Below are 20,735 nucleotides of genomic sequence, written 5' to 3' on the forward strand. Positions count from 1 at the left end.
CAGAGGGTTATATTCTGACACTTCACAGTCTTAAAGTTTGTCTACACTAGAAAAAGCCCACTCAAATTATATCAAATGGCCCATTCCCCCCAAAGTCAAGGAAACTCATTTTAAAATGATGAATAAAATGTATCCAATCGCTGAATTTTTGAGACAAAGATTTCAATTTGAAGTTGACCCCTTTGCTTTCTGTAATGAATCTAAAGAATCACTTGATCATATGTTTCTATTGTGTCCTGTCTCACAAACTTTTTGGGTGTGAAATTAGAAATTGGTTATCTTTAAAAATGAACGACATCCCAAAATGAAAAATCTCAAATATTATTTTTTACATAGATACAATTGACAAATCAGTGTCTGTCTTGGTTAATGTCCTTCTACTTCTATCATATACACTGTTGTTAGTGGAGAAAAATGAAGCCCTCTTTCCAATGGTTTTTAAATGATTTCAAATGTTTTTTTTGCCTCTGTAAAAAAAATTAAGTAAAAAACCTCTGCAAAAAAATTATTAGCTGATATATCAAAGTATCTTTTATTCTAATCTCTTTCTGAAATATCGATGTTATTTGCCTTCAAATGCCTTACTGTTTTTGTAGGTAATTTTATTTATGTTGTTGGTGTGTATGTCTCTTGTTCATGATACCTCCCAAAATATGTTACATTTTTTGATATTGTATTGTATTTCCTCCACAAAGCAGTTTGTATAAATGTGTTTTTGTTTATAAATTGTGTTCAATAAAAAAAAAACGTGGAAAAAAAACATGATGATGGATAGTTTATTTATTATATCAGGGACACTTAAATTAATCGTGGTTGAAACGTACGCACCACAAGAGCATAAACAACCAGTTTTAGTATTTGGTGGTAATTTCACCGCCGCGCCGCTGGGGGGCAGCACCACACCTGGAACCGACTTAGGCTGATTTATGGTTCCGCCTACCAACACTGTTTGCGGAACTACATGTGCGTCGTGAAAGTAGCGTTTAGTAATCGTGAAAGTTTTACCCATTTTATCAATTGAGGACAGGATCTTTATGAGTGGGAACGTTTTCAATCAGTAAAAGGTCAGCCGGTGGACGTGTCGGCTCCTGGGCGCGCATCATCTTAGTGTTTAAAGCTAATAACAGACTGGAGAGGAGCATGGCACGACCTCTCCAGGTACTCTCGTTTCTTTCTAGACTCCGTAATTCCTTAGTGACCCCTTCAGTATCTCATAGTTGTGGATTCTCAAGCAGAGGACCCAGCCAGGGCTGGCTGGGACGGAGAGATGGAGAGGGCGACCTGGACGAGGTGGAGGACAAGCTCCAGGAGCTGATGGAGTAGGATGCAATAGGGCTTAATCACACGTTACTCCAAATATAATACATATGACCCTAATAAAGATTTTTCAACACTATTTGCATGTTTTCAGTGAAGGGAAAAAAAGGCAGAAGACAGTGAAGTATCACATGGTGAGGAAGAAGATGACCCCATCGGGAGCTCCAGAGAGAAGGTTAAGCTGGGATGCAATTGAGCAGATCAGGTGAGTCAGCTCAGCCACTGGTTTATGGAGGTATGTTTGTGTCGTATTCAATCAAAAAAAAGATTGCTTCAATCAAAGAAAAAAAGTGTTTGAATGCAAAAAAATATTTGAGACTCAAAAAATGCATTTGAACTGTTTTTCTTTGGAAATGTTTTCTTTGATAGAAGTGACGTTTTTTTTTTTTGTTTGAAGCAACCTTCAACCTTTTGTGTTTGGGCCATATTATTGGTAGGACATTTGTGCCTTTATCATTTAATCAAAAAAGAAGTTGCTTCAAAAATAAATAAAAAAAATAATTCAATAAATCAATCAAAGAAAAAAATGCAAACAAATATTTGAGACCCAAAAAATTGCATTTGAACACTTTTTTTGGATTTGAAGTGAGGGGAGTGCGGGGAGTGGCAGTCTAGTGGTTACAGAGGAGGGCTGGAGTCTGGAGGACCCAGGTTCAAGCCCCTGGCACTCCGGGCCCCTGAGCAAGGCTCCCCGGGCGCCGTGCCATTGCATGGCTGCTACTACTGACACTTTGACACATTGACACTGCTACTAGTTCGACTAGAAAATGGGTTAAATGCAGAGAAAGAATTTCCCCATTGTGGGAGTACTAAGGGAAGCTTTGCTTTCTTTCTTTCTTTCTTTCTTTCTTTCTTTCTTTCTTTTTCTTCTTTTTTTTTTGATCGAAGTCTTTTTGATGATATCATTTTGACACAAACATCCCGCAGTGGGCGGATGCTTCCCCATTGGTCAGCCCAGAGTCAGACATCTTTGAGTGATTAAATGATAAAGACACAAATGTCCAACCCAAACACAAAAAAACGCTACTTCAATCAAAAAAGTCGCTTCAAACAAAAAAAACTTTACTTCTATGAAAGAAAACATTTCCAATCAAAGAAAAACAGTGTTCAAATGCATTTTTGTGAGTCTCAAATGTTTTGCATTCAAACACTTTTTTTCTTTGATTGAAATCATTTTTTTTTGATTGAAGTGAAATTTATTTTAATTGAAAATATATTTTTTGATTGAAGCAATCTTTTTTTTGATTGAATAATTGAGACGTATGTAGACTTGTACTTGTTCAAGTCCTGCAATCCATGTAAAGTAAACCTTAAAAACTAATCCAAGCATAATTTTCAGATATCTCAAGAAAGAGCAGCCTGAGGAGTGGACGGTGGAGCGTCTGGCCGAGGGCTTCTGTGTCACACCTGATGCCATTCTGAGGGTCTTGAGGAGTAAATTCACCCCTTCTCTGGAGAAAAAAGCCAAGCAGGATGCTAAAGTAATGGCAAGACTTGGTCAGCAGGTGCTCCCCTCAGGTGCAGGTACACAACAGGACCAGCTGAAACTGGCAGGAAACAGCACAACTAACATGCTCCTTTTGGGGAGCATGGACAGCGCTTTGGTCCCCGTGTCTGGCCAGACTCAGGTGATTCAAGGCAGAGACTCGGGATCTCCAGTTAGAAGTCTGGCACCTGTTACTGTTCCGTCCTCCCAGTTGACAGCTGGTATTAATGAAGATGCCATGGTGACAACGTCAACAGTAGAGAGCATTACTGGGGAAAGCCCCGAAGAGGAGGACGAGGACGGCTGGGACGGAGTTGTGTTGACAGAGGAAGAACTTGAAGAGTTTATGGAAATGGAAAAGCCCTCTCCTGTGGTGCAGCTAGGAAATGAATTCTTTGACGCAGAAGGAAACCTCTTGTACAGAATTTGAGGTTATCCTTTACTGAGGTGTTGAATGTATGTTAAGGTTGGCCTTTTTTTTTCTCATCATTTCACTCCTTCGGTAGTCACCAGCTCAGTGACACTGCTTACAATATGTTGCCTAGAAATAAAACAAATCTTTGCATTCTTTTGTAATCTATTTATTGAGCAATTTCCTTTTATATGATGGCTTACTTCACATATTAAACTATTGTTCTTGGTTTTATATTTGAAGATATCTGTAAATTAACTATAAAATTATAAGGGTTAATTATTAAAGGAAATTACAGAAAATGTATATGGAAATGTCCAAGTACAACCTGAAAAATTGAGTTTTGTGAAATAAAATGCAACACTGAATTTAAATATGTGGTGACTTGAATATGTGAGGAATTTTTGATCCATCTGCCTCCAAACTAATGATTTGGGAGTGGGCTGCATCTTAGTAAAAGGCTCTTCTTTTTTTTGTCCCGGATTCATTTTTTGAACTTTTATTTCCAGGCTGTTTGAGAAATAAGAATATGGCAACAAAATTAGAGGAACATGTGAGTTTAATGTTAAACTCGAAGAAAATAGCTTTAAATATACAGAAAAGAAACAGCAGTTATAAATGTGCAACCTTGTATATTTACAGAACCATCAAATTTAATTTATACAGTAGTTTCAGACTAAGAAAAAAAATGTGTTACCCTCACATAATACATTGAAATATTTCATTAAATAAACCTAATCAGGTGCTTTCCAGTGTAAAGCAGCTACATGGTAACCCTGTATTAACTTAGTTTTATATTTCAGCAAACTTTTTAAACTGTCTCAGTATTAAGTCAAAAACAGCAAACAAAAGGGAAACTAAACAGACCATTTCTTTAAAAAAAAACTTTAAGCATTGTTAAGAGTCGACATGCACTTCAATGGGGAACATTTGCAGCTGAAGAAGTTATCTTAAGTAAAATGTGCAATTTGAGGGCATCAATGACATAATTTAACAGGTTACATATCAGCTAATACTAATAATGATCATAGATGGATGACAGCTGCATGTCAGATCCTCAACCAGGCACTTTTTGACCACATCCAATCTAATGCACATCGAATCAGCTTGTCATAAAGAAACCTGCATGAAAGCAAAGCATTTAACACGAGACAGACAGCTTTGCAGCAAATGTGAAAAAAAACAGTAAGATTTCACAATTGGAGAGATTTGTTAAATAAACCGATTGAAAAACCTTCAGTAGCTCAGAAAATTTGTTCCAACTATTATTTAAAAAAGAAGCAAACTCAGTCAAGCTTGTATTGTATCTTATCCACCATGTTTTGACAGGCATCAGCAGGAATTAGACTACAGAATTTTCAACACTTATTTGCTTCTTTTTTTTTTTTGCACTGTTTTTCAGTTTCCATTACCAAATTATATTGCCATGCTACGTCATCTGACTATTTTGCAAAGAGTGAAAAGTAAATTTCAATACAATGTGTCCATATCAACTATGAAATTAAGATTTTTGATATATCTGACTCAGACTTCCTCAGATATTACATGAACTGATAAGTTGGACAAATTAATACAAATACAGTGTGTGTGTATGTATGTATATATATATATATATATATATATATATATATATATATTTGATGATTACAATGATGTCCTAATACAATACGTCACTTTTAAAGGAAAGACTCAACTACAAACTGTTACCTTACAAAAGGACGTTGTGCTTTCAGCAGTCAGAACTGCAGTCAAAGTTTAAACAAATTCTGTCTTGAAACAGACACACTTCAACATCCTGGAAGTCGACGCATTACACATTTTGCGGAATGACATTTCCACTAGATGACTAACAGCATTAAGATATGTTGTACCTAAAAAGTTTATTTACCTTGGATGAACAATATACTAAATGTACAAAATGTTATGTTATTGCTATTAATCTTTATAGAAATTGACTTTTTTTTTCTTTGAGTCGTATTACTTCAATCATAAACCCCCAAATGACAAATTATCTAAAAGTATGCAGGCTTGTATTTCAAATACAGACTCGAAAAAATATAATTTCACAATTCAATGAAGCCCAAATCTCAAATTTATAAAAGTCTGGTGATTTGGGGAATATTTCTGACATATGCACGATTAAAGAATGAATTAAGACTGAGGTGGTCTGGAATCATTATTAACCAGAAACCATCTGCAACCATTTCAACACTCAAACTAATATCACAAGAGAAAAAAAACTGCAAAGAAAAACAGGAATATATACAAGTGCATGATAAAAATGACAAATCTTTAACAGAAATGAGAAGTACCACCAGGAGTATATCCAGCTGATGGGAGAAGTAAAACGCATAGAGCAGGGGAGGATTTGTACATCTGGCTTTTCTTTAAAACCATGACCCTGGCTCTGGTCAGCAGTTCAGCTGTTACTGCAGCAGTTCTTCATTCTCTACAATAAATAGCTGAGATTCAAACCCACTAAACAACTCACAACACAAGACCTCTTTCACAGTTCTCGACTGTGGCATGAGCTTCTGGAAAACCTTCATACATTCATTAAAACTTCATTGTTGACAGCAGAGCGAGGCAGACTCTCCGTCAGTAGCTGAGGCCAAAGTTATTACCAGAGGGTGGAAGGAAGAAGTAACTGGAGACGAGAGTGACGGGAACAGCGGCCGGGCCACGGGCTGGACTGGAAACCTGCTGAATAACAGGTGGAGCCTGCTATTCAAGCAGATCCTGTTGAAAGAGAAGAGAGCATACCTCTGAAGCCAGGACCAACCCAGGTGCGCAAACAAACCAAGACGGTTATGTTGACACACACAGACACCCAGCTCAGTCACTCAAGTGACCTGCAAGTGCATTAAGTTCTAACTCTTAAAATCACTTTTCCTTGAGAAAATAATGTTTCCTGTGTGTGTGGTAGATTTTCCAGGTCAGTTTTGGAGGAATGGTGTCAGATTACGATGCTCTGAGGCTGAAAGGTTGTGTTTTTTTTAATTTTTTTACTGTTACACTGTTTCCCTGTGATTTAAAACAGACACTAACGACATCCCTGACCCGTACCAGTGACCTCAGCCCTGAAGGCGTGGTCAGAATAATCAACAGCTACAATAAGTTGTATTGATCATGCCTTGTGAGTGTGTGTTTTCTTGGTAAAAGTGGTCCTGCAGAGTTTTTTGAAGGATGACATATCAATCGTACCTCATCAGAGTCATCGTGAAACTCTATTTTGCCGTTTTGTGTGTGGTTGCTCTCCAGCGCGTCGTCCATCTCGTCAGTGGCGTTGTCCTCAACATGCTGCTGCAGCACCGAGTATCTGTGAACCAAAAACCTGCAGGGCACGTTCAAAACACCGTCAGGTCGCCCAGAACCAACAATCAAACAACAGTATAAACAACATCTGTAATCTGAGATGAAGTTTACTGAGGGGTGTATCGTCCTGTAACCAGGTTTACGTGTTGAGCTGGAGGTTAATATTTACTAACCTGCCACCACAGACATATTTCCTAACAAAGACGACTCCTGCTGCGCTACTCAGCAGCATGACGAAGATGACGACCGTCACTACGACGGGCACAGACTTTGAGGACTGCTGACCTACCTGTAGAGCATAAAAATTGACCAAAAACCATGTCAGCAGTGGAACAGATAACTTACATGAATAAATATTATATAAAGTCTTAGTGTGCAGAGATACTGACCAGAAGGTCTGGGCCCACCAGGTCACTGACACACCTCTTACTGAGGTCGATCTCTTTACGCTCGGGCATCTTCCCTCCTTCACATTTATCTCCAGGGATTTTTCTATATCTGCGAGGAACACAAGTGATTTTAAAACCCCACCATCAAAATCTTTGATAGTTTGCACAACAGCTTCTTGAGACCGATGAGCACATTAGTAAAAGGTTGATTAATTTTATGGTGAAGTTAAATTTTAATTGGGAACATCAATAAAATTGCGTTTTTAAGAATTCAAGCCAAGTGGTATGTCTGCTTTGACAATCCACCAGTCCTTAAAGTGCAGACCTAAAACAGTTTATAGTTCATTTTGTTTAAATTCATTGTCACAATTAAAAATACACAACTCTTACAAGACGCATAACACCCTCATCTGCTTCCTCTTACTGCTCTCTGCATCAACTTCCTCATTGTCATTACTTGTCCCCGTCTTTCCTGAGACAGAGTACAGATCTAACACACTGTTACATAACTTCAGTAAAATTAACACTAATACAGTTAATACTCTGACAAGAATCGGATCAAGACAGAACGGTGAGTTCAATCATGTTGCATCAGTGATTAAAGACGAGGGCCAGCACATGCAGTTATTTCAAAAGGTGCTGCTTCTGTAGAATAATATATTTGTCAATAATCAATACTAAACTCTATATACCCATGGATCTGGCACATTAAGAAGGTGAATCTGGCGCCCTACCCGCTGGTCTGCAGCTGCTCCTCTTTTCCGTTCAGACAGAACTCCAGCACTTTGCCCTTCAGGTCCGGCTGCTCCACACATTCAGAGCTGTTCTCTTTGCGGTAGAATCCAAAGTCACTGAAAAGATTCACGCAGCGTTATAGTACAATAAGCAGGGGCTGAAAATACAGCCTGCATTTTCTCACATCACTGTTATAACTCAGCTGTTCACTCAGTTCATTAATAAAGCACAGTTGTGTACATTTAAAATGTTAAAGATCTTGTGTTCATCTTTTTTTTAAGTTTTTAAATCAAGCTTGAGTTATCCACATTAGTCCCACTGACATTAACAGCATAGTTACCGGTAGTACTGATACTTTGGTATCACCTGCAAATCAAGCTTAAGCATGAATGCATAGGAGTTACTGTCAGTGCACAAGAGGAAGTTTATTATCTGATGGCATCTCATCAGTGACTCGTCTTACCACAAAAAGTCGTCCAGGGTGCACGGGCACAGGGTCGGCTGTTTGGTGATTTCGTAATCCCGTCCATTCCAGCAAACGGAGTCCTTTCTGAGCCGCAGGAATTTCTCTTTGTAACCCAGCATGCAGCCGTCGTTTGGGTCGCTGATGTCATCAGAGTGGGCCAACCACTGCACATAGTCCTCGTCATCGCCTAAAGCACCAGTAAATGTACTCTGATCAAATGTGATCAAACTATTGAGAAAACATTCCTAAATTCAAATAAAAACGTTTTTTTTCGTTTTTGTCTTGTCACTCACAATCTCTGGTGAGAAGCTCCCTGAAGTCAATGGTGAAAGAGATCCAGTACTCGCTGAGGAAGGATTCTCTGTAGCCCCAGATGCTCACGTTCATAGATCGAGCTCCCGGCTCCGATGCCAGTCCAGTGAAGAAGATGGGATCTTCAGTGAAGGTGTACACACCCCAGCACTGTCCTTCATCAGTGGAAAATCTGGCAGGATATCACACATGTTTGAACACCAGCATAACCTCACGAAGCTAAAAGAAACCTAAACTCTAATGTATTATTTTCAAGGTAATTAATGCCAGTGCATGTGTCTGTCGTCGCCCGTATCTATCTGAACATCATCTGTGACGTCACAAATACTGTAGATCATGTAGAGCGGAGACAGGGAATCTGACTACAAGCAGCTAAATGCTGCCCTGGAATGCTGCTGTGAAACCACCATGGAGAAACATTAACACTTTATGTTGTCATCAACACCTGTTATGTCTGTGTTACTTTTTTAATGTTTTAATCTATATAGCATTTGCATTTTAAAATACATTTAATTATTAGAGTAAATCAGCATATATACTGTAGGTTGAATCCAGTTCCAGCATTGCCTCTGGCTGCAACTCACTTGATCTTGCTGATGGGCTGGGTCGGGCTGTGCTCCACGGCCACCAGGAGCCCCCCTGAGTCCAGAATGGCATAGTGATGGGGTCCATCAAGTGCCTTTATCCAGGTGTAACCCCCATCATCAGACACGTACACATCAGGTCGCATCACGGAGATGGCGTCCCCAACACTGCCTGATTAAATTTGTATTTTTAATGTTCAGAGGGCTAAAGACATCATCTTATAGCGCATTGATAATGACGTGAAAGCTCAGAGTGTTACCATGAGCCAGGATGAGACCCACGGCATTTGGCTCCGTCAGAGGCGGCATGGGGACGGTCAGCTTCATAGCGATGCTGTAAGCGGCGTGGATGTGCAGATTGCACTGTGGGAAAGAACAGAAGCAGTTTTCTCTTTAAACAGTACCGACTGAAGGAGGACACTGCAACACTCATAACGACATTGCACTTACCTTGTCCGGGTCCTTGGCTGTAGCATCGCACTTGGTGTTGGCAGGTTTCCTCAAGGGGACCCACTCCCCTCCCTGATCAAAGGACACCACCGACTGCACGGACTTATCTGCAACCACAGGGCCAGAACGTGGCATTTTTACTCAGTTGTCCACCAAACCAGAAATAATGTTTGGAAATAAGAATATTATTGTGGCAGTAATGAAAAGTATTTCTCCCTCAGTAAGGTCACTTGCCTTTTTACAGCCAGCACATCTAACACTGAACAACTAATCAAATATTTACTTCACACCCTTCTGCTGGGATATAACAGAGGAGGCATGCGTGTGGGAGTGCTGCTACAGAGAATTTGAGTACAGGCATGTCTCGTCATTCTTTATCCAGGCACTGACACATGAGCAGGGGTACCTTCGGCCAGAATGCTGGTGACGAAAACCCCTCGTAGGGAGGTGATGTTGGTGAAGTCTGTGTCACCCCCCGTGGTGGTGTAAAGGTGACGCTCCAGTGACTTGGAGTAGACCGTGCCCCGGTCATCCGAAACATAAATGGTACCAAATCCAGTATCTGTGGAAGAAACAACAGGAGGGTTTTAGGGCCGTGTGGTAGTTAGTAATTAGGCACTTAAATATTTTGCACGAGTTCAAAAGTCTGTAGGCAGGCAAACACTGGAGGCATCAACCCAAACAGCATTACTTAGGTTGGCTGCAGAGGTAACAGATGCACAAATTTAACTTTAAGTGGCAAATGATCGTCTGTTGCAGTTTTCAGATTGTTGTGCTCATTCTCTTGTCTTCTCCCAAACTCGAGCATGGTGAGTAAATCAAATAAAAGTAACACCAAAATGCCTCAGAAAGATCTACTGGTCTGAGCAGCTTGATTGATGTACATATCACGACACTGGCTTGTAGTGAGTTAGCCTGCATCACTACGTTTTGCATATGTAAAACCTACAACTCTAGACACCAATTTGAATTTTCCTTCTCTAAATTTTTTCAAACCTTAAAACACACAACATGTTATGTAATATTTTGCCATCCAGTTTCTACAGGACAGCACACGGCCTCTGCTCCTGCACATCCTTACCGATTCCTCTTTTATAAATGACCAAACATATGAGTCTAGGGTACGGACTGACCTCCAGGCTCATCAACATGCATGAAGACCATCTCATCGTTCGCTGCCAAAATGGAGTAGAACTGCTCGTGGCCAACAGGCGGCAGCTGGGCCATGTTCCAAGTCTCACCATGGTCCACCGACACGTGAATCATCCTCAGTGTGCCCTGCGGGAAGGGGGAAGCAAACAATTTGGAGAACCATAAATATTCTTATCATGTTGCCCATCGTCTCTTTGTCCATCTGCTGCTTGTGAGTAACTCCTCACAGCTTCCACTGGGACCTGAACTTAGGTACTTCCCTTTACCTCTTTTGTAGATTAACAAAACTTTAATTTCGTAGAAACTCAGAAGTTTAAATCCATAAGTTATTTAGCTCATGCTGCCATCACATTGTCTTGAACGGACCCTCCTGTGACTGACCTGTCCCGTCATTACAGAGGCAAAGAGGAAACGTCCACCCAGACCAAAAGAGAAGATTTTATTGGCGACAGTCTTGGAGGTTTTGCCGTAGTCCGTTGTCCTTTTCAGCTCCAACATTCCTCGATCACCTGAAACATTCAGTCAGCTTAGAAATGAAGGTGCATCAATTGTGTGTATGAATAACTCTTAAATATAGCATTGGAGGCTAAATGAGAAGAACAAATATGTCGGCGCATTTGATATGTATTATATTCATCTCAGTACTATCTGTCATTACCATCTTTGTGTTGTTTTTAATTTTATGCACCCCCACAACCTCCCTTTTCACTTTTTGCATGACGAGCGGTTACTTACTGCAGGATCCATTCCTGCTGGTTGTAAAGAAGATGGTATTTCTCCTACCCCTGAAAGCAAAACAGAGTAAGCAAAACATAAAAAGAGTTGTCAAAAAAAAATTAAGCAAATAGATGTAAACTGGTTTGCTTGTAAACTTGTGACAGAATTTAAATTTACAATAAAGCCACGGTGTGACGATATTGCTGTATCAGACGACAGCAGGATTCATTGTGGATTAAGGATCTATTCCCACACTTCTGTCATGACATCCGAGATGAAGTAAAGCGTACAGATTACCGAACACAACAAGCTCTGTATTTTTCTCTGACATCAGAAAACTCCTGTCCCAGTTCTGAATGACCCACTTTCCTACATCTTCAGTTCAGCATCGCCAGGGTTAGTGACAACAGCTTCTGTATCAAGGGGACGTTTTTGCACATGTAGTTTTGTCAGACGCCCTAACTTTCACCACCCAGCCTAACGACTTACACAGAAAAGATGTTTCATGACCCCGGGTTACTCGGTGACACATACTAGGAAGTCTCTGAAACTTCCCTAAAAAGTACAGCGTGGCCTTTGAGGACGTGACCGCAGGACAACTTATCACACAGTCATCAAAAGCAACCGTTTTACTACTGAAACTTTGAAGATATTGGTCATATTACATTTGTATTTTATGTTTCCTTATTAACCATCAGCAAAGGCAAACACAATAGAACAACCTGAGCAAATTAGACCATACCTTTACAGGTATGTTTTAAACATATTGTGCTTTGTTCATCCGACTCTGCTGGTGAGCAAAATTTAATTTTTTTTTAAATAAAACTCAAGGAAAAAACAGTAACATGGTTGAAGAAATGCTCTGCATGCCAGAGCAGTACAACTATTTCTTCCTTATCTCACTTGGGGGCACCGAATGAGAGATGAGTGTTTGTTGGCAAAGAGCAGATATATAAGGGGCAGATACCATCAGTTGGTGCTATATCTTACCATTTCACCAAACACACCATGTTCTCGACCTTTCTCCAGTTACTGCCAAAATCCTCAGAGAGCCACAGTTCATTCTGGAAAGGGGAAGAAAAAAAAAAAAAAGAATTATTAACCGAGAGTTTGTCTAAAGGAAGTTTACAGAACTAGGAGGAGGTACTCATAAACACTGCAGTCATGTTAATGAATGCAGGCTGTGCAAACAAAGATTAAAAGGTTCTATGCCCTAAAAAGGAAATGCATCATTCTTCACTAATTGGTTTTAAATTTCCCTCGCCCTAATATTTTTAATCAATTTGCTCTTTATTTACTAGGCCCCGATAGATCTAAACGGAAGAGAAATTCTGTAACTTTTTATTAAATGTATAGGTTGCTTACATGCTATCAGATTATCCGCCAAACATGACTGTCAGGATTAGTGATATAGATATAGATAATCATTGTTACACATGTTAAGTTTTCCCCATTCATTATTTTTAGAGACAAAGCCACCGTTTTTCTCTGGCTTTATAACTAAATATAGTTTGTATCTGAACAGTTTTAAGAGCACATAAATCTTAACTAACAGAAATTTGACCCTTTTAAAATTCTTAAAGTAATTTCAGGGAACATGGGAACGTTTGAATTTCCCTCAGGATTAATAAAGTATCTATAGGTAGTTAGTGGATGACTGCATGAAATGGTGAATGTTTAAAGTGTTGTCACTATGAAACCAAAATAGTTGGTTGCCAAAAGATCAATATACAAGTGAGGTATCAGATTAAACATTTCCCGTTTTTCAAGAAGTGTAATCAAATAAAAACAAAGAGCCTATTGTGAGTTTTTACCTCTTTCCGTCAGTAAGAGGGAACTATATTAGATTATGAGCTAGGACGGCATATTTTAAAATCAAAAGGTGACTATTGAAATGCATCTGGACATTGTCCAGCTTTTAATAGAATTTGAGTTATTTGAGCTCCCAAAAACATGTTGTAGATAATTATTCCTTTGTTTGTTTATTTCTCTTTTCTAATTTAGGTACATATTAGAAGTTTCAGCTTTATTCTGGAACTTTGGTCTCAAATTTCCAAAATAGCATCACATCTGGCAGAAGCTTGAACACGAAATCCATTACAACATTTCTGTGCTGCTTTATGAAACCCCCGAATTTACTCAACAGGAGAACTTAACATGACACAACCTGACTTCTGTTTTTGTGATTTTCAATAACTAACATTCATAAGGTTCTAATGTTTAATATTTATCTGAAAAAGAACCACAAAATGTCTGGTTCTTTTTTTTTTTTTTAAAGTTACATACACCTTTATTTACTACTTACACTGCTGCTGAGGGCAACAAGCACATTTGAACTGTCAGGATCATATGTGATCTGCATCATGGGGATGAAAGGCAAGTCCCGGTGGGTGAAACTCTTTCCAAAGTCTCCAGAGACAAAAATCCGAGACTCCTGACCTCCAGATACTTCCCCTGTTAGGATAACCTGAAAGCCAGAGTCCAAATGTTTCTTAACAGGAAATATTACATTGCTGCTACGTCTGTTATACCACAAAATGACAACATTGGTGCACATCCGGGGAGGACTTGAAGAGGACATGGCTTACTTTCCCCGAGTTCTCTGGGCCGATTGCGATACCAAACTCTGATCTGATGAAGGTGTTGTTGATTAAGCTGGTCACATCCTGGAAGGACTTCCCGTAGTTCTCACTGCAAGAGAAATGGTGGCAGCGCAACTCAATGCAAATGTTAAACAAATCTTTTATATCTTCTTGTTATACAAAACTTATCCGAATGGGCCAGGCCAAAAGACTTACCTACGATAGAGTTTGGACTGTCCCAGTCTCAGCATGAAGAAGGGCACCTGAAAAGTCGTCAAAGCCAGAATAACCTGCAACCAACAAAGGTTCAGCTTGAGGAAAGTAGGGCATGTATCAATTATTACTGTACAGTACATGAGACTCTGATGTGAGCTAGTTGTGTAATCTCTGCAGGCAGACCACCCTGCACCGTATTAAGCCAACGATGTTTGACCTACTCATGTCATGACGAGTGCACCACTCACCCCTCTGCCATCTCCAACCCAGGCAAGCGACACCGACCCGCTCAGGTCATTAAAGGCATACTAAGGAAAAGATTTAAGACGCAATAAAGTTGAAACATTATTGAATAATCCAGGATTTACAGAAACAAATTCATTTACAGCACACCAGACCAAAAAAGGGACAAATTAAACAATTATAAACTGCAGCAACAGCCTCTTGGTGAATTTGAACTCCAGGGAATGTATTTTTCTCTTTGTCCAGCAGTGTGTTTCTCCTCATTTTGTGTTAGAGCAAGCAGGACAAAGGATTTTAAAGTGAAGCATGGCTTATCAACCAAATAAAGCTTCAAATAAGCCCCACTTCTGGGTGAAACTACTGAACTGTGGAGGATGAAAAGTTTCATTTCAAAAGTTTTGTATTGTGTAAATTAAACTGACTCAGTAACACAGCTCTGACAAAAGGATCGGCATTGTTCACGCACGCCATTCAAAGCCGCTCACCCTGTAAACACTTCTACTACCGGTGGGACCGGTTGAAACAACCTCAGGGAAAGACAAGGCTCAGTCTCCAGGAATTTTTTCGACCTCAGATTACAGGAGCCAAGCATACAAAGCAATGAACTGTTGATCACATGGCAGTGAGGAGCTAAGCAAATGAGAAGCACAGGATTTAGATGAAGTCGGTCTTGTTTGTTTTGTGGAGAGTTTAGCTGCAGAGAGGTTTTATAAGCCCCACAAATGAAGTCATCTTCTCTTCCTAGTTATAGTTACTGTTCAGTGTCCAAAAAAAAAACCATACACAAGCACAAAAACAATGTGCTGACTTTATCTTAATACTTGCTGTGTGTTAATTGTTCTCACTACATATAAATCCAGCATTTAATTACAAAATAACTACCACACTGCCAGTCACATGTATTTCCTTTAGCCAATTTTCCTGTCAACATTGAGGTGGATTCATGAGGGGAAAAGTGGGCTGGTTCAATACAGAAAACTTGCAGGCTTCAAAAAACCAATAAGCTGGGTCATAGCTTTGGGGAAATAAACTAGTCTGGTTGCCCTTATGTGCAGGACCGAAAGTGTAGTTACATTTTCTGCGTCACTATATCAATCTTTCACAGGGGCAAAGGAAGTGGTAACAATGAAAGACAAAACCATGCATAAAAGTGAAATGTTAGGTGTGCTGTGGAGCAGGGGCGAAAATCCCGGGGGGGACAGGGGGGACAAGTCCCCCCATTAGTAAAGCTGTCCCCCCCTAGAATAATTTGAGACAGAATTAATAATTTTGGAACAATGCAGTAGTATTTAGTAGTGATGCACCAAAATGAAAATTTGTGGCCGAAACCGAAAATAATAATAAACAGTAAAATCTTATTACACTTAAAACAAGAGTCATCACCAGAAAAATAACTTGTTATTTGACCATTTTCACCTGTTTCAAGTAAATTTTCACTTGAAATAAGTAGAAAAATCTGCCAGTGGGACAAGATTTATCTTATCTGCAAAACAATCTTGTTCCACTGGCAGATTTTTCTACTTATTTTAAGTGAAAATCTACTTGAAACAGGTGAAAATTGTTGTTTTTTTCCAGTGATGAGTCTTGTTTTAAGTGTAATGAGATTTTTTTTAACTAAAAATGAGACATTTTAACTAGAAATAAGACAAATATTCTTGTTAAGATTTTGGGTTTTTGCAGTGTATTATGTCAGATGTGCTGTATTATTGCCACCTTCCACCTAATACCATTGTTTTGTATTACTCTAAGAAAGGTCTTCTGCCTGTTTGCGAGATAGAGTTGAAAATGTCAAAATGCTGTATTAAAGGAAGGCTAAAACTTTTATTCCTTGTCCCCCCCTGGATTTATTCTCTAAAATGTTACTGTTTATTGTCCCCCCCAACTATGAAACGGGATTTTTGCCCCTGACTATACCAATCTTTCACAGGGGCAAAGGAAGTGGTAACAATGAAAGACAAAACCATGCATGAAAGTGAAATAAATGTTAGGTGTGCTGTGGAGGATTTATTTTTTTATTTTTGGGGGCTTTGTTCCAATTTAGCAGTTAAACGGGGCTTTAAGGCTTTACAAGCGGATGGAAAAACAGGCCATGAGCAGTTGTGTTTCTAATTAGAGCTGATTAGGCCCATGTCCCTGAACCTGGCTGAGCACCTGCACCTAAAGGCTGATTCATGGTTCTGCGTTACACTAACGCAGAGCCTACGGCGTAGGGTACGCGGCGACGCACACAGTACGGTGTGCGTCGCCGCGTACTCTACGCCGTGGGGCTCTGCGTCGATTACACGGGGAACCATAAACCAGGCTTAACTTACCGGGTGGGTGTTGTCTGCTAACTTGGTTTGGGATCCCTGAAGCCCTTTGCACGACTCATCCCCATCCTGCTCGGTGGCTCTCCGTTTTCTCCCCCCGAGCCTGGTGGCCGGTCTCTCCGCAGGGCTCCGGCGTCTCACAAAAACCGGCTGGTTTCCGAGCGCTTCAGATCCCAGATGAAAATCTACGCTGGCGGTGAAAGTGCAGGCGGAGAGCAGCAGGACGCCGCGCAGCAAAAGTCCCATCATCCTCGCCTTTACTAGCGAAAGTGTCACACACAAACCCTAACAAAAGAGCAGGAGGCAAAAGAACCTCCGGACGAGTCTTTGTTTTTCCCTAATCTTGCAGGAATTGAAGGTCGCTACAGCTCTGCCGTGATGACATCAACACAACACCAGTCCTCCTGACAGACAGCGACTATTTCGGTCTTAGAAAACACGGAGAGACCTCAAAGCTCACTCCTTCCTCGCGCAGCAGCTAAAAAATATATCCATGTAAAAAATAAAATTAAAAAAAAATTAAAACACGAGTATGTTGCAAATCCTATGTGTGATGAACACCAATTACTCGCCTTGTAAGTCCACAGCCAACATCACATATCGTAATGATAATATAGAAATCGGTCTGCCCAGAGAGGGCTGCGCTGATTGGCTGGTCTGCTACTCTAAGCCACCTCTTCTGCTTTCTCATTGGTCAGTTCGTGAAGGGGCGGGGCCGAAAGAGAAAGCTGCATAATTAGCTGTCAAAGACTGTCAGGATAGGTTGAGCGACACTGTCAAGCAGTACCATCCAATTTTAAACTTAATTTGTTTCTTATTTTGTGTCTGGAGAGTTTATGAACTCCTCTCCTTTTGCAGCTATTGGCAGTATTTTGCACAATATTGTTTGCTGACTTTGGCAGACTTAAGACAACATAGTGGTGAATGGAAGGCAGTGGTGGACAGTAACAGAGTAAATTTACTTGAGTACTGTACTTAAGTACATATCCAGAGGATTTGTACTTATTAGAGTATTAGATTTCTTCGGTACTTATTACTCTTACTTGAATACATTTCCAAGATAAATATTTTTACTTTTACTCGAGTAAATTTCTAGGAAGGCTGAAAAGTACTCGTTACTTTCAGGTCTGCTCTTTTTTCTTCTTCCCTAAAATCCTATTGGACACAAGCTGTTTTTGTCAAAGGAGGAGACCTATCACAGTGCACGCTCTCCACTGGGATGTACGTAAAGCGGAAATACGTCAAGCCTCCTCAAAACGATACCGCCAAAGTAGCCTGCGTTTGTCAAGACAGAGCTGCAACAATGAATTTAGAAAAAATATAGTAATTTACTGATGTGGAAAATAAGAAATGTACTCTTACTCTTACTCTTACTTTTACTTAAAGTACATTTAAAAGCATTTACTTTTGGATACTTAAGTACCTTTAAAAGCAAGTACTTTTCTACTCTTACTCGAGTAATATTTTGACTGAGCTACTTTTACTTGTAACGGAGTAAATTTTGTAGTATTTGTACTCTTACTCAAGTACTGGGGTCGAGAACTCTGTCCACCTCTGATGGAAGGACACTCCTGCACAAACAGTATCTTTATTAAAACAGAAAAAAGGTTAGACTGAGCCCCTCAAAGAGTGTATTAGAGGGTTCTCAAAGAATACAATAAAGACTTTGAGGTGTGCATTTTGTTTCCAAAGTGCCAAGGTACCAATCTGGATGGACCAGGTCGCTGGCATCTGTGTGAAGCAATTCCAATCCACAGAGACGCCAGGCCACAATTCAGAGGCCCCCCAAGGATCTTTTGCTAACATTATACCACTATCACGCACTTTAGGACACATCCTCTGATGTTCTTTGTCCAGTTATGAATTGCACAGCCAAAAATAATCTCAAATTATATCTGTCATTTTATTTTATACAACATGTCCACTCCACATGTGAACCCTTGCCATTTTCTCAAAAAGAGTGAGGTTAGGCCCCAGCAGATCCCTATGACCCTAAACTTGAATAAATGGATGGGTGTATGGATGGGTTTTTATCTTTTACAGTGACTCATATTCTATTGATTGAATTTGTGCATGTGATAATATAGTGTGCCAAAAAACCCATGACAACTGATCATGTGCTCCACGAAAAAAAGAGAATGTAGCTGCCAATAGCCGCCACTGGCCTGGTTAGACATATTTGGCTTTTCATTATTATCATGTGGACTAACCTAAACCACACAATGTCAGGACCAGATACTAGTGCTGAATGTTTGTTTTTCGTCATGTTTAGTTCTTGGGGTGGAACAACCAGTCCAGCAACTATCTGAATTTGCAATAGCAACTAAAAAAAAAACAAGGTGTCATGTTGTTGCAGACTAAAATGAAAGAAGGGCTCATTCCAAAAGTGAACTTAATTGTTTAAAACCCCTTACATTACTTTGCCTTGGACTGTCACATTTATCAGATGGATGTTATGTTGATGTATCACACGATTCCGTTTTATTCTTAAAACCAAATAATGTGATCTGTAGGGCTGCATACCTCCATAAAGGACTGCCTAGTGAGCTGCAGGCCCTCCCCCTGAGCAGCCCTCTATAATAACAAGGAGAACAACGCCACTCGTCCTTTTAGATCAGCTCTCTTATAATAAGCAATGTCAGGACAAGAATCCATCCTAAATTTACTTGATGACTACTGTGAAAAACTTGTATTTCCTAATACCTAAACGGAGGGTATTAGATATACAACTTGCATGTGAATGATCCCTCACTAATAGGAGTCATGTGAGGCACGTGGCCCCTTTTGCATAAAGAGTCTGCCTATTAATGATCAAAAAGTGTCTTTGAAACTGGGAACCTTTGGTGAAACTTAATGAAGTTAGTTATGCCCATCTAAGGAATGCTACGAGAACATTTTTACACACTCCCAACTCAATAATGGCACTTTAACTTGTAATAGTGTGTGTTTGTTACAAAATTAGTTACCATTTTGTAGAATCTTCTTACAGTTTTGAGAGCCAAAATTATAGAGTGCCTGAATAATGTCTAATTATTAACTTGTCTGGTCAAAATTTTGGGCTTGGAGAAAAACAATTACAAGTACAAAAACAACTACGCGTATATGGGATTAGATTCATGCTATGAACTCAAAACTGACAAAAAAAGGTTTGTTGGCCCCCACTGCCACACATTTTTTTTAACATTTCAAAATAACATTAAAAAGGGTCAAGAATTATTTCCAGACTTTTAAAGTTTTTTTCTTCTTCAGATTTTAAACTTTGAAAGATTGACTTTGACATTTCAGACTTTTTTTTGTCAGTTTTGAATTATGACATGAATTTAATACCATGACCCAGCTTTGCAAATAAATGTGCTAGTTTATAGTATTTTAAGTTATGCACTTTGCAAAAACCGCACTGGGGAAAATACTTTTGGTTTCTGTTATTATCAGTTATAATATGAAAAGTGGAATTATATCGAGGATGGAGAGCTTTAGACTGTTAGAGTGAAAATAATACCCCTGCATAGTAAGTAGATTCAGATTCAGATTTAGATTCAGAAAACTTTATTCATCCCCGAGGGGCAATTGCAGGACAACTGAGCAGCAAGATGTTGAAAATCTCAAATAGAACAAGAATAAAGTAGAATAAAAATGAACAGGGCATGTCTCCTTATGTACAAAAAAATATATAAATATACAAATGTCAGAAAAAATATACAAATGTCAGAAAAATCTACAGCAGAGTGACTGTAGTGGTATAAGTACAAATATGAGTATAAAGTGTCAATGCAAAGTGACGACAGTGGATGTAAAGGCCTTAGGCCTATTGCATCATATGTTTTAAGTGTAAAACATGTTTGTTTTTATGTTTAATGAAGATGGTAAATCAAGGAAGATAAATACATTATGTAACTCACTTAAATACACCTTTTAAAATTGTTTCACGTTCCTCAAAGCACTTTTGTGTTAAGGCTGATTTATGGTCCGCGTAACACCAACGCAGAGCCTACGCCGTAGGGTACGCGGCGACGCACACCGTACGGTGCGCGTGTCCGCGTACCCTACGCC

At 39.6% G+C, this 20,735-nt stretch overlaps 2 protein-coding genes across 2 annotated transcripts; one reads left to right on the plus strand and one right to left on the minus strand.

The window, feature by feature from the left end:
• Positions 1-946: 946 nt before the first annotated feature.
• Positions 947-3,611, plus strand: ngrn (neugrin, neurite outgrowth associated). The gene is made up of 3 exons (XM_061736294.1): positions 947-1,319; positions 1,412-1,522; positions 2,657-3,611. The coding sequence occupies exons 1-3, from the start codon at positions 1,141-1,143 to the stop codon at positions 3,231-3,233; spliced, it is 867 nt and encodes a 288-aa protein (XP_061592278.1). The 5' UTR covers positions 947-1,140; the 3' UTR covers positions 3,234-3,611.
• A 145-nt stretch (positions 3,612-3,756) lies between these two features.
• Positions 3,757-17,288, minus strand: sort1b (sortilin 1b). The gene is made up of 20 exons (XM_061736293.1): positions 16,689-17,288; positions 14,382-14,441; positions 14,134-14,207; positions 13,924-14,026; positions 13,641-13,802; positions 12,326-12,399; positions 11,354-11,403; positions 11,000-11,127; positions 10,600-10,744; positions 9,873-10,028; positions 9,467-9,573; positions 9,277-9,379; positions 9,017-9,188; positions 8,414-8,604; positions 8,118-8,307; positions 7,654-7,770; positions 6,920-7,028; positions 6,704-6,819; positions 6,420-6,549; positions 3,757-5,954 (listed from the first exon to the last, which is right to left on the minus strand). The coding sequence occupies exons 1-20, from the start codon at positions 16,932-16,934 to the stop codon at positions 5,940-5,942; spliced, it is 2,448 nt and encodes an 815-aa protein (XP_061592277.1). The 5' UTR covers positions 16,935-17,288; the 3' UTR covers positions 3,757-5,939.
• Between the last annotated feature and the right edge of the window lie 3,447 nt (positions 17,289-20,735).

The sequence above is a fragment of the Cololabis saira genome, chromosome 12 (genome assembly GCF_033807715.1).
Source record: "Cololabis saira isolate AMF1-May2022 chromosome 12, fColSai1.1, whole genome shotgun sequence".
NCBI lineage: Eukaryota > Metazoa > Chordata > Actinopteri > Beloniformes > Belonidae > Cololabis > Cololabis saira.

Bases quoted from the DNA above. Each gene is read 5' to 3' on its own strand.
- sort1b (XM_061736293.1), bottom strand. From the start codon at position 16,934: ATGATGGGACTTTTGCTGCGCGGCGTCCTGCTGCTCTCCGCCTGCACT. The intron at 9,380-9,466 runs GTAAGTGCAATG...TCTTTCCCACAG, and splicing joins CAGCCAAGGACCCGGACAAG to TGCAATCTGCACATCCACGC. The intron at 6,820-6,919 runs GTCAGTATCTCT...TATGCTCTACAG, and splicing joins TGGTGGGCCCAGACCTTCTG to GTAGGTCAGCAGTCCTCAAA.
- ngrn (XM_061736294.1), top strand. From the start codon at position 1,141: ATGGCACGACCTCTCCAGGTACTCTCGTTTCTTTCTAGACTCCGTAAT. The intron at 1,320-1,411 runs GTAGGATGCAAT...GCATGTTTTCAG, and splicing joins AAGCTCCAGGAGCTGATGGA to TGAAGGGAAAAAAAGGCAGA. The intron at 1,523-2,656 runs GTGAGTCAGCTC...CATAATTTTCAG, and splicing joins GATGCAATTGAGCAGATCAG to ATATCTCAAGAAAGAGCAGC.